Below are 14,362 nucleotides of genomic sequence, written 5' to 3' on the forward strand. Positions count from 1 at the left end.
TATGGAAATTAATTCAGGAATCAATAATTTTGTTAAAGTTTCAGTTGCTTTTTACTTGTTGAAAGTTTAAAAACGACCAAGAAAGTTGATTAACGGCAATAAAAAATAAATATATAACAAGAAAAAAGTTGCCCACACATGTTCTATAAATACCTAAAAAACTGCAATGTTAAATATAATATCACAATGTTGTTTAATAGGTCATTTATATCATATCCGGGAATCGCGGAGGTCAAAATTCACTGATAAACATCTTTTGGGGTCAGAGGCCCGGGAAAATCTAAGACACCCTGCTCAAGATCGCTGCACCTCATAATGCTCTTTAAAAGAATTTGTTTTCACCGAAATATGACACTACCTCTTCCCTGTCCTCCCCGGTGCCTTTCCACTACTTCTCTGACAGCAAAAACATTTCGCGGCCCCTCAGACCCTCGGCTCTATCGCCCCGACGGGGAGCAAAGTATAACATAAAGTCGATGAGTTCAATAACCCGGGCGCCTCAGGACGACTGAGGACGACAAAAATCAACACGGACCGATTGGATGGTATGTGCCGATGGCGGTGCGGATGCGTAAACTCTGAGGCGGGCAGTGGAGGATGAGAGGCGACGGCAGATAAGGAGCAGTCAGAGATCATCCTGCCGAGTCACAACAAGACGGTAATGATGAGGAGGAGGACGATAGTGCGCCGTGACTGCTGACTGACGATCCGATCTGAAGAGGAAGGGAACGGCATTACACCATCTCCCCGAACATCTGCATGAGGAAAAACGCTATCCGTTTTTTTTTTTTCATACATCCACCTCCAGCAGGGAAATATGGCCATGTGAGTAGGGCGGGAAAATAGCTTTTTATTGCATCACTTTGAAGAGGATGACATAACGGAAGACGAGTCCGCTTCTCCTGCACTTCCAACCCAGATGTGATATGAATAGCATATGTAGCGTGTTAAACTTAATGCAATTACAGTGTCCGGTTCGGAGGGACAGATTTTATGTTAACCTCAACACGACGGATGTGTATCACACAAGTTTATAACTTCCTAATTACTTTTCCGCAAGCAAATTGAAACTTTAACAATCATACAGAAATGTTATGAGCAATTTCTCAAGAAATGGACCACAAAAAAAAAAAAAAAAGAAAGAACAAGACACAGTCAAAACATCGCTGGCCCTTTGTGCTTGATCACAAAATAATAAAAATAAACATTGATATTGAGAGACAAGAAATGTAATCAAGTCCATAATAACCAACTCATTACCAGTCACAGCAACTTGGGTAAGACAGGTTAAAGGATTCAGAGCTGACGTTTTTTAATTGCTCGATTTGACTTCAAAACACGGTATTCCCAAAAATATACATTTTCCAATAACGCGCCCCGTCACATATTTTCGAGGGAACAAAAATGAATTTGTTATTGATGCCCAATACCTAACTTTGTTCCCTTTTTTTGACTTTTTAATTCTTATTTTATGTTTCATTAACTAAACAAATAATCAATTTACTGCTTCAACATTAGTCAAGACATTTTTCCAAGACATTTATATTTAAAGTCATGGCCTCTGAAAAGCAACGAGGCTCTAAATACCACCAAGCACTTTATCAGGCAATTAGCCTCCCTCTCGTTAGCTCACCATTATTGATTACTGGGCTTTCTACTTATTAAGGGAGAGATGAAGAGACACACACAGGCTTGTAAACAATTAGGCGGAAACACCTGCAGTGTTTTAGAATTACGAGCACATCATTCATGCAAATTGAAGCGCGTTTAAAATGAAAATGGCTGCACAATAAAATTTAGGGGGAAAAAAAAAAAACTTTAATAGCTGAGGTAGACGAGGCTGATAAACGCATGTTCTTTCCGAAGTCTGGATCTTGTACATGAAGTCCGGCTGATTCATCAACAAGATCGCCCTTATCAAAAATGTGTTTTAGATAAAGGCGGCTCCGCGCTTTGCAAATCTCAAACACAAACGGCCGATAGCGAACTGAACATCGGCTTATGTGCCTACTTTACGTTGGCGGCTTTATCGTGGCTCGCAGACGCCTCAAGGTGACTTGGCTGCTTTCTTTACGTGGTACACTCAGTCCAGACGGATCCGCGTGAGATCCCCGGACATTGATTTTGAGCTGTTGCTGCAAAAGTTAGTAGAAGCAGAGGAGGCAGAAAAAAAAAAAAAAAAAAAATCTCAAAAACTCTGCAAAAGTGTCTAAGCGGGGTTTAACTGTGATGAGAAGACTTCTTCAACTTATGTTAAACTTTTTCTTCCGTCGGATTCTTTCACAATGAAATCCAGAGGAACCACAAGATGTGCACCTTTTGCAACCCTTAGCTGAAATTATGAGAAAGAGCAGACTGTTAATAGAAACGTATTTCCTCAGGCGTGCATTTTGAGGTAAACATGTAAATTGGAAAACCTGAGTTGAACCTGAGGAACTGTTGTGAGTTTCAACAGTAAACACTATTCTTGGACTTTCCCTGATTGTACTGTAACCACAGTTCAAAAATATTTATATTAATAGATTAAAATTTATTTTCAAGCATATCTCCTACAGTACTCACATTGCACTTTGACGGAAATAATAAGAATAACTGATAGGGGATTTCTCGGGCATTGTCTAACACATATTTCTTAAAAATTGAAAGCTATATTTCCCGAGCATCTCGAATCCGGGAAATCTTTATGCCACAACTTTTTAAAAGGTATGCTTCAATCCCATGCAACATTTTTATTTTAAAGCCTGGCACACCTTGCATGGATTATCAGGCCTAACAATGATGCAATGCGTCTGTGTACGTAAAAAGAAAAACCTGAACAGAATGACTGAAATTTTTGGAAATGGGAAAAAAAAGAAAAAAATGATTTGTAGTTTGGTGTCATTAAAAAAAAAAAAAAAAAAAAAGATATGAATTACCCCAATGGATACCAAAAATAAAGGCAAACAAAACAAATATGTGCAAGCATTTGGAAAAAAAAAAAAAACTGCACCCTCCCTTGAATTATTTAAGAAATACTGCTGAAGGGAAACCACAAAATGGTGAACTAAATTGATTTTTTTTTTTTCAACTGTATCTGTGCATGCAACCTCTTCTGAAGTGATTATGGTAACCAAATCCTAAATTAGCGCCACCGACTGCTAATGGCTACATTCCAATCAGACAAAATACTCACAAATGTATTCCCTGTGACATTTTCTTTACTTTTTTTCTTTGTGTTCAAGGAGGGCTGCTCAAATGAGGGAATGATGCTGCTCTACAATAAATTACATCAATTACAGTGAAGCAGTTACTCCTAAATATGTCTGGATCAGAACTCTGGATCAGATCCATCAAATTTAGAAAGGAGAGTGCAGAAAATCTGGGATGGAGAAGATTAACCGAACCTAGGCTCAGTTTAAAGACTAACATAATTCAACAAAACCACTTTGCCCTCAATGGCAGTTGTTTTTGCTTTTGTGAATTTTCCAAAGTTCCACGGGAGTGTACCTCTGACACTAGCGGAATTAGAAAGCTTTTACAAAAACAAAAAAAAAAGTTCCTCTTATCAAAAATGGGAAATGAGATGTGCACATTGTGGTCAAGACAGAGAGAAATGGCAAAAATAGCCACATAAATTTAGTACAAAAAATGATTTTCTCCTCTCAAAGCCTGCCCTGATTTGAACAACCATCCCTGAGAAGTACAGACAAGATATTCGCCTTAAAGACTGTGACATGAGCTAGACATCATTAACATCTGGCTTGTGGCTGCAGTCGTGAAAGGTACGATAAGCATTCATCTTGTGTTTGATAGCCGCAGCTAAAACCGATGCAGATCATCTTACACAAAACTAGGTGTTTTGCTCGCTCCCCTTTGAAGCCTGCCCACAACGACTGTAAATACATTTGCAACCTGCTTATTTTGCAGATAATGATCACTGCTAAACTCTTGCTATCCTATAACTAATTCCCCCTTGATATAGAGTACCTATGTTCTCTATATGCAGAAACAAACAAAGCAGTTTCAAATTTTAACAGTGTCATTTGTATTTTAAAATCTTTGTCCAAAACTTTTGTGCATTTCACCTCAAGATATGCTATTATTTATGCATTCTGTTTGCATGAGATGCAGTGCTTAAACAAGCATAACGAATTACGTCTTTTGAAAGTGGTGAGAGTAAGCGGTGGAAAAAAAAAATGAATAAATAGGAAAAAAAAAAAAAAAAAGATACATTTTAAAAATCTGTGTCATCAATGTCCTCACAGAGGGACAGCTGATTTATCTTTTTATATGATGGTCAGACAAAACTATTAAAGCTGTTTTTGGGGTTGTTTTTCTTTTTCTTTCTTTTGTGTGGGTGCATGTGTGTGTGTTTTGTTTTTCTTCCCATGGTTCCATGATCAAATCCCAATGTCCTTAAACAGCAACTTCCTAATTAGCGGTGTTGTTGCTTTGTAAAATGATTTATTTGTCTCAATTTTGTGTGCGTACGAAAAGAAGAAACTCAAACGAAAACAAAAAAGTTCAAACCATAAAACTTTTGCTACCTTGGCCAGTCATATTGTAATGTACTTATGTGGAGACTAATGAATGCAAGTGGTTAAAAGGTAATTTGAGACTGTTGCTCACATTCTTGCGCATCCAAACCGTTGTTCAGTTTTCTGCCTTCTTACCTCATGTAGGAAGAAAATATCTGTCCATTTATTCAATCATTCACACATTCATTTATTCATTATTTTTACCACTTTTGCTGCACCCAGCCTGTCCCTACTGTCATTGGATGAGAGGCAGGGTGCACACTGGACCAGTCGCCAGTCAATCCCAGGGCCACGTATACAGACCTACAACTATTTACCCTCTCACTCACATGTCTGTGCAATTTATCCAATGAACTTTTTGGATGGTAAGAGGAAGCCAGAGAACCCAGAGGAAACAGGAGCAGACACAGGAACGACATGCAAACTCCACACAAACAGGCCCCGTTTGGACTAAACCAGGGACCTTCACGCTGTGAGGCTGAAACCTGCGCCACCGTGCCGCCTTATTAAACAAAAAAAGGTAAAATAAAATAATGAAAAACACTTGTACCCAAACGTCTAATATTCTTGTTACTAGTCAGTGGGGAGGCAGGCATTTAAATGGCATGCATGCATACCCATATACAAAAAGCAGTATAGTAAAGGAAAATGGGGGGAAAGAAAAAAAAAAAAAAAAAAGAATAAACATTTTTGTAAAGCAACAAAAATTGCAGGAGAGGCAGCTACACAATCAAAGAAAAAAAATTGAATATAAAAAAAAAAAAAAAAATTAAAAAAAATGACCAACTCGGGTGTGTCTAATGATGTCCCAGTCACTGATAAAGGCAGCGAGAGAGGAAATGTGACCCCTTGGCAATCACCTATTAAAAAATGTGCTTTCAAGTATACGAGTGCTTCTTCCTGTGTGTTTGGCACGGGATCTGCTGCCAGTCATTAAGTTTCAACCGCTCTGGCTCTTTTCTGGGTAAATAATGTCCTAGTGATATTCAAACATATAAAATCAGCATTGTGGTTGTGCAAACAGATTTTGAGCCTCTATGCAACATCCATCTGGCATTTTCCACTCAATTTTTTTCTGGCAATAATTTGAATAAACAATCAAATTTAGTTTTTTCCTTCAAACAGGCCATTTCTTTCTGAACACTCACTCTTTACCCTCCATCTGAGCATATTTGTTAACAATCATTATGTGCCGCATTCCTTTTCTATCATCCAGATGAATATCGAGCCAATGCATCAACTGTCCTCATTACTGGAAAGTTAAAAATGACTTTAAAATGAAAGTGGGGAGAGGAGAATTTTTATTCTCTAATAAATAATGTTATTACTGCTCTGTCAGCTTTACCTGCAGGGGATTAATCACTACGGCCGTTTCGAATTTAAGAAAATATAACTTTAATAGAACTGAAAAATGCACTGTCTAGTAAACCTTAGAAATGCAAGGTGATAAGCATTACGCAGGAGTTTAGTTTATTATCCCGTCTTCATTGGGATATATCTTTTATATTTCATTTGTTATATTATTATGTGAAAATATTACTTTGAACCATTCATGGAAAACTGGTAATTTTACAATACATAATCAAAATCATACTAAATAAAAAAAAAACCCTTGACTAATTCAGTACTTCTATTAATACCTACACATAAAAATATCCATCACATTATTTTAAGCTATTAACAACATCTAAAACAAGCTAAAATTATTAAAAAAATATAAATAATGACGAAAGTATACCTTGCGAACAATTGGCAATATAAGAAAAGTAAAGAAAAAAGTGAGAAATTTCCAAAAACCAAACATCGGCAAAGTATCACCAAAGCAGGGAAATTATATTGTATATTAAATACAGTAGATATTTTGGAATAGGCAGAAATTAGAAAAGAATGCAGACAATCATATCATTACTGTCTTGTTGCTGAAAGTACTTCAATTTTGACAACATCGTACAATAATAAATTCATATGATAAATAATATACACAACATTGAGTACATAGGGGTTACTTTTCCTTTTGATACGTGTGGAACACTAGAAGTGCGGTAGAACCGAAAGATTAGATGAGACATCGGTTGCGAGGCTGATGAGAAAATAAACGGCAATATTTTTAGTGTATATTAGTCCTGGAATGAGCGTGTCTTTCCAGTCAAACTGTCAGAACTGCCTCGGCCGATTCGGTTTTAAGTCTTTCATAAGCAATTTCATGAATTCAATCAGATCAGCCTTTGGAGAAGGTGCAGCAAATTTGACCCAAAAATTGCTGGAATTACCAAGTAGGAGGTTTAGTGTCTTAAGTAGTCAAAGACCTCCTTCAAATTTTGAATCACATGCCCCACTGCCACATGATCACCTGAATGCAAAATCTGATTTTTGTTTTCTCTTTCTTATATCATCTGTATGTGTAACGAATGAATGTTATTCCCAGAACCAAAAGGAACAACCCCGACGCTGAACTAGTTCATCTGTTCATCTATTGAGCAATCTGATCAATTCCCATTGAGCCACTATCTCGCTCTCCAGGTGATTAATTATCAACACCTCCTCGCCTGCGCAATCAATGCATCTTAACACGCAAACAACGAAGGTCATATTAACACATTCCACTGTTTTAACCACACACACATCATTCCTTTTGCTGTGTGGTGACGGCCAAATGATACTTGACACTTGAACTGATTGGCTGAAGTCCATTTGTCACCGAGGGCTTTGATTATTTTGCTTTTGTTCAAATATTTGAGTTCAGACCGCGAGATGCCATCTCACTGCAAATGCCGACTCGGAAAATCAATAATGTATGAGAGAAATATGGGCATTTTGGCGAAGAAAAAAGCAGAAAAAGGCAAATGTTGACCTTTTGTAACAGAGACAAAAGGGCTTTGATGCTTATCTCCAACTGCAGGCAGACTATTCACAACTTTAGTCCGAGCCATCTTATGCAAGCTGCCCTTTCTCTTCACACTAAAAGCAGAGGTCAAGGAGCTGTCGACCTGTCCTGCAAAAACTAAATGACGAAGTGACAGAATACAAGTCCGGGGAAATTTCCACTGTGACTGCACGGTGCAGCTTTCAACCTGACGTGTGCACAGCTACATGGAGTCTAATTACCACAGCAAAGCCGGTAACACAGTTACAAATTACATTGTCAAAAAGAGACAGATGGCTACAACACACCAAAGTAAATAGAGTACTCGCAACTTATTACACTGACTTTCTTCTTGGGCAAACATTTCCAAAAGTTATTATGATAAGAGGGCATTACTGATCACCAACAAAAAGTCAAAAAAAAAAAATATATGCCTGACCAGAGGTCTTTTTTTTTGTTCCCCCTCAAATAGAACCGAATGCATCATGGTAATCTGAAATGAAATAAGTCTGGAGACCTAAGATCGTAAAACGTGAAATAAAATTTTTTATAGATTGTGTGTCGGAATTGGGGTAAACAGACAAACACCTGTGGTTATCCCGTGACTTTACTGGTACCCTTATCTCTGACTATATGGCTCTCTTCTGAGTTCCCCTACAAACACACACACACACAGCCACCATTAAAACCTATGAGAGAATATCGTCAAAACCCTTCACTCAAATCATGTCACCTCTCACACACCATTACCCAGAACCTTCTTATGGCTAAGTAATAGCAATAGCAAGTCATCGTAGCGCTCCGTCGAGACCAAACAGGAGGTGTGACAACGTGCTGTTCATCTACCTGAGATGGAATTCAGAGGGACATAAAATCCAAGGAATCACGAGACTGGAGGGATTTGATGGTTTGGTGTCATAGCAAGGGCAAAAACTTGTAAAAGGAAAGGATATTGCTCTCAGGCATACACACATACGTGGTGTATACTCATACCCAACATATAGGAAAATACCCTTGAGTAGTTTGATTTGGTGAAATGTACTTTTTACGTCTGGTGCGAATCAGAATTCAATCGTAGTCTTCAAAAACTGATATTTCTGATTCTGACCTCGTTTTTTTCACTCACAGACAATGAATAGTGAACCCTGACCGAAGTAGGCTTTACACAGCTAACACTTGATATCCCAAACACTATATGTTTTATCTGTGATAACTCTGATGTTTAAAACATTGATGATATACGTCATAAGGCTGGGAAATTAACTAAAAATACCACCACACACATTTGGAATCCCCACTATGTTGAGTCCTGTGCTATCATCCCATACATTTGTCTGCCTTCTTAGCAGTTGGAAAACACAATCTTGTAAGCCATTGCTAATATATTGGTCAGTCCAGAGCAAAACAACTGAACAGAACACCATGTAAGTTGCTTAGCAACAAAGAAGCTTCAGTGACGATGACCAGAACAAATTTAAAACAAATCCAAGCGATGCAGAAATTGTTCAAAAGCGTAGTAAATGCTAATTTATTATAATCATGGGAAAATCCTGAACTTTTTTGGGTATTAGATTCCAGTCTTAAAAACACAGCCTCAGTACGTTATGATGATAACACGTATCGAGCTTGAAGTGGGCAAGGACATTATCTTCGCTAAACAACGAAAAAAACCTGATGAAGTGGAGTCACCGAGTTGTTAATGAACTGTTTTTCATTTAAAATTAACATATTGAACATTTATCAAATAGAATTATGGTCCCCAAGCTGAAAATCCAATGTTGAATATAGATGAGTAGTAATTAATCAGAAGATTAGTTATATGTAAGTTAAATGGTAATATGTATACTTAGAGTTACTGCAATCATTATGCAAAATACCTAATTAGGATTGTATATGACGTACAGTACATTCAGGACTTCATTACCGTCTGATTTGCATTTAAATAGTTCTATACCAGAGGTAATTCAAGTGCATAATACTATTTAGTAGTTTTCACTGGATTTTATTTTAACACCAGGATGAAGTCAGACGCAGGGCTGAAAAGATATCACATTTTAATTGGAACTGAAAGACCGGCTAATGTCGATACTGGACGTAAAACCCACAAAGTATATGATGTAAGGATATTAGCACTTGGCTGTTTCAGAAAAACAATGACTTTAAACTGAACAAGACGGCGGCTCATTTCAATTTTCATTGGTGTCAAATTGAATTTGGATGATCTGTTGTTATATACAAACATTTTGTTATGTATTTTGGATATAGGTCTGTAAATGAGTAAAGTCAGGCGAAAAACACTAATTTTGATATAAATTTAATTGCTGATTTATTTGATTGGCCGAGGAATCAAAAAACAAAAAAATTCAGATCACTTTGGACAGAAACTTTGCCGTGTCGCTGAGATGAAATCATCAGTGTTATTTTTGTGTTACTACTTGCAGCCAAATATCATATGGTATAGTTGTTTTTTCGGAGTTTGATTTGCATTGAACGCGAGTGCTGATAACGGCGTACCGCCCATGTGAGAGTGTCACATATCATTCACATTTGCCATCATCATTGTCGTTCGGTTAATTATTAGCACAGCGGAGAAAAAGAAATAGATCGAGTGATCGCCGCTCAGCAAAGGTGGGACTTGGCAGATTCGCGATTGTCTAAAATTATGTTCCGCTATGAAAGACTATGTATGAGTAATTTTAACGAACTAAAACAAAATTGACATTTTGTCTTGAATTGTTGAAGAAAAAGAAACACCTCGCTGTTTCATAACCGCCAATAAACCCGTTTGTTACAAATGGTTTCGTTGATTAATGATTAGCTGGGGAATGCGATTTGTGACAAGCCTCTAAAGACAAGAGACATTTCGCAGTCCGAATGGGATCTATGACTTATGCCAAAACACTTGCATCAGGTCTCTCGGATAATTATATCGGGGTTCCACAAAAGCTCTTCGATACGTCCACGTTTTGGGGCAACCCATGGCGTTACACACATTTATGTTTTGCGTCCACCGTATTCTATCCAAAGCGACGAGAACCTCGGCTTCACACAAACACAAACCGAGGCATCGCTGCGATCGTAAGCGGGTTGGTTTTTATTTTTGCGAGTGCTCCTCATTTGGTGGCCATGCCAACATCTCCATAGAAAAGCCTTACAACCGCTCACACAGCCAAGCTACACTGGCCTCTTTGAACATCAACTGCCCACAACAAACCCACACAACCACTATGACTGCCAGTATCACACAAAGACAGCATGTTACTACAACCCACGGAGAGGAGATGAGGGGCACAGAGAGAACTCATTTATGTTAACAGAGGTTATTCTGGCAGTGGAGTTATTTTTATTTGCTTCTATTAAGATGCTTTTACAATGTGTTGTCTCACAAATATTCAAAAACAGCCGGGCGATTTGAGATTAAAACGGAAAAGGTGGTGCGGTTTTTCCTTTTTTTTTTTTTTTTTTTTTTTTGCAGTGAAAGCTGCTTGTGCATGTTCCTCTGGGCTGAGCACGAGACCCCGCCAGGGTGACAGAGCGTCCAGCGCTGAATCAGCGGGTCATACATTGTGTAATCTCTCAAACACACACACACACAGATTAACGGCACACAGCGATGCAGGGCCGGGGGGGGGGGGGGGGGTTCTTTACAAAGAAAGAAAAGGAAACAGAGGCCCAAAGAAGTGTTACAGTTGCATCTCTTCATAATTTAAAGCCTAAGCTCACTGAAACTGAATGGGTCCAGTTGGCCAATAAAACTGGATCCTCCAAAAAGCAGATTCTTTGAGCTTGACATTGGCTTGCTCAACTGGACAGACACACTTTCTCACGGTCACAAACTTTGTCATACTCACACTCGCATGCACACAAACCTAATACAAACAACCCCCCTGTTTATTTGAAGGGGCCTGCAGTGAAACTGGACATCTCCAGGTTTGATCCCAAGGGCTTTTAGAGAAGCAGCATCATGGACCGCTTAAAAGCTAAAAAATCAATATTAATCGGAGGATTTCTAAAGTGTATCATTTGAGTGGGGCAACCTTCGTTTCCTCTGGTAATTGTGTTATTGCAGAAACTTGTGAATTATTACTTCATAGCAGTCCCTGTTGGCACCACAAGGACAAACTTGAAAAGTGAGTTCTTAGGACTACCTGTTGCAGTGGTTCAAGGAATAAGATGTGATGAGAGCCCCCTGCTGTTTGAAAGATGTCAAAAAAAAAAAAATCAGAGTGTCAACTTTTTTTTTTTAATCCCTGATGCAAAGTAAAAAGCTCTGTTAGCTCAAACTAAAAAAAGAATAAAAAGATAATGCACGAAATATCAAAAAGCAAAACAACACCTGTAACAGAGATTTTCTTTAAGGAGCGGATTGTTGGCTTGACGTTTCCACAAGTACACCGGATTTTATGTTTACACCACATCATTACTCAATACAAAGTCTGCTAAACAGCAACATATTGATTTATTGTTGGATGATAGCGGCTGACATCAGGGAGACCCTCAGCTCCTGATGCATGCAGTACCCCTCTTTGTTTCACAAATATTTCCCAAGTCTTGCTCATCACAGGGTGGCTCAATAAACCTATATACCGAACCAATCGAGAAAGCAAATATTGCAAGATGTGATTTTCTTTTTTTGCTTGTTTTCATTTTCCACCAAATCCTTTAAAGGCTCCGGACTGAGTTAAAGTAGCAGCTTTCGTGTTTAAAGAATTTAATAACATAGGTGTGTTTAGGCTAGATAACCACGGCATGAAAAACAACACCAAAATGAAATTAGAAGAATGCTGAAATAAATAGAGCCTTATATGCAACATTTAGAAAGTAACATTTCAGTTCATTGAATTCAATTTAAACAAGGGTCTGGCATCATGGACTGAGAGCATCTTTGCCAAACGCACATGCATAACCACCTTAAAGAGACGAATTGTTGCAACTGAATTTGACCGTCATTTGGCTACTAAACCACTTTTTTGACAGCTGCGCTGTTTGACAACACGCCATGTGTTTGTGGAGACTCAACAAGTGTGACTAATCGTTGGTCCACGGCAACTTCAACCTCCGGTGCAATGTAGCGACATCGGAGGGCAACGGGTTCCCAGGCTACCCTCTCCGAACTACGTTGAATATCTTGATTTTTTTTCGCTTTTCATTGATAATCGGCGCGAACGCACAATTGGAAATACCCACGGCGATTCATAAGGCAACCGCGATCGATTCGGCGCTGATCCGCTACAGTAAAACCCTTTTATTTGTCCTATATTTTCACATTTTACCGAGATTCGTGCTCGTAACTCCCAATGGCTCGGCGAGAGCCGGTCACGATTCGACAGCGAACCGGGGCGACATAGAATTGAACGATTTGTCAGTGGAGTTCGGCTTCGCTCTCCCAGCCCGGGGACTGCACGTACTGTGCCCAAAGTTCAGAGTGACAAGTCAAACTTACTAGAGTTTGTTCATACTGCAGCGCCCGCTGGTCTGAGCCGTCCCCTGCCATGGCTCTGCTCCGTCTCTAGCCGGCCGACTTGGATGAAACGTTTCAGCTTGGAAGTGAGAGGAAACCGACGGCGAGATCTTTCTGTGGGAGCAGCGGTTAAAGCATTGGACTGTCTTTACTTTCTAAATGGGAGTTCGATAAGGAAACTCCGGCTATTGAACGCGCCCCGGTTACAATAAGTTCCTTCATTTTATACCCTCAAGTCCCTTGCAAGATACACACTGTGAGGCGGGACTTAGGCGGTTTGAAGTTGAATCGGCCCTCCCATCTGGAGCCACGGTGTCAATCACGCTCTGTGGACTCCATGAAATACATTTGTCAACTTTAGGAATTATTGGAAAAGCGGTGACACTTTTTTGCAGGAATAGATCGTGAAAAGGTAGCATGAGATTCTTCTGGTGGATTGTTGTTCCCACTAGTTGCAGCTGTGGTTTAAGGTAAATAAACATACACGTGTACATGCATGTTAGGAGTTTTTGGAAAAATATAATTGAGAGGAGATTAAAATAAAACATATTCCTCCTATTGCAATCGTTCACCGCCCCCCATTCGTGCAATACTTTTATTCACATTTATATTACTATACATTTCTTCTCCCGGACTCACCTTCTACTTTTTACGTTTACAATTATTTCCTACGCAAGGCAACTGTTTTAAAAAATTGCACTGGACTGCATATATTTTATATAGTACATTTTTTTACTATAAGGGAATTCAAGGATGTAGTGAGAGGATATGAAGTTAGCGTGAGAGAGGAGGATACAGGTTAGATGGAGAAGATTCGCTGTGGCGACCCCTGAAGGGAAAAGCCATGAGGAAAAGAAGAAGTACAGGAGTTTTTGTTGTGTATTTGAATCCATTACATATTCATCCATGCTGCTGTGACAAGTGAATTTCCCTGGTTTCAGGATCTATAATATCAATCCTCTTCCTTACCCTTATTCCTCCCTCACCTCTGAAGATGTACTCATTTAACTATGATGTAATAATTTGAATATATTTTCTTTTTCCATCTTTTTCTTTCTTTTTTTTTATTATCATTACTATTATCTTTATGTTTTTTGCTTGATGCCTGATGAGAAAGGCACCATACACCAGGTACTAGACCAGGGGTGGGCAATTATTTTGGCTAGCGGGCCACATTTCTTATTCAATTTTTTATGCACGGGCCACCTCGGTATCATGGAAAGTAAACAAAATGAAAATTACAATTTAAAGATTTACATTTTTTGGCATTTTATTTCACCTTTGAAATAATGTCTGATCATACAAATGTACCCACATTATTTTGTATGGATGATTCCATACAAAATTAAACACAAGGAAAAAAAATAAGGAGTTTCTAAATTCAATCTTGATTGAAAATACTTATCAAAATATTCAAAGAAAATAGTTTGACGGGCTGGGAAAAAAAATACAAAATGAGCCGAAAAATGCCCACGTCTGTGCGAGACAGTGGAATAGTGTGACACCAGTGGCCGGTTCATG

The 14,362-nt window shown here is 38.6% G+C and overlaps 1 protein-coding gene across 6 annotated transcripts in view; it reads right to left on the minus strand.

Moving 5' to 3' along the window:
• The window catches only part of LOC147235288 (chloride channel protein 2-like), a 161,116-nt gene extending 148,073 nt beyond the window's left edge, over positions 1 to 13,043 (minus strand). For 4 of the 6 annotated variants that reach the window (XM_086142238.1, XM_086142218.1, XM_086142264.1 and 1 more), the window contains exon 1: positions 12,824 to 13,019. In XM_086142238.1, the coding sequence (XP_085998364.1) occupies positions 12,824 to 12,874 (51 nt within the window). In that variant the 5' untranslated portion in view covers positions 12,875 to 13,019. Of the gene's footprint in view, positions 1 to 12,823 lie in introns of all 6 variants that reach the window. The other 2 variants (XM_086142246.1, XM_086142228.1) reach the window with 2 other exon arrangements.
• Positions 13,044 to 14,362: the final 1,319 nt, after the last annotated feature.

Source organism: Fistularia commersonii, chromosome 3 (genome assembly GCF_037954325.1).
Source record: "Fistularia commersonii isolate RoL2024-O1a breed Wild chromosome 3, RoL_Fcom_v1.0, whole genome shotgun sequence".
Classification (NCBI taxonomy): domain Eukaryota; kingdom Metazoa; phylum Chordata; class Actinopteri; order Syngnathiformes; family Fistulariidae; genus Fistularia; species Fistularia commersonii.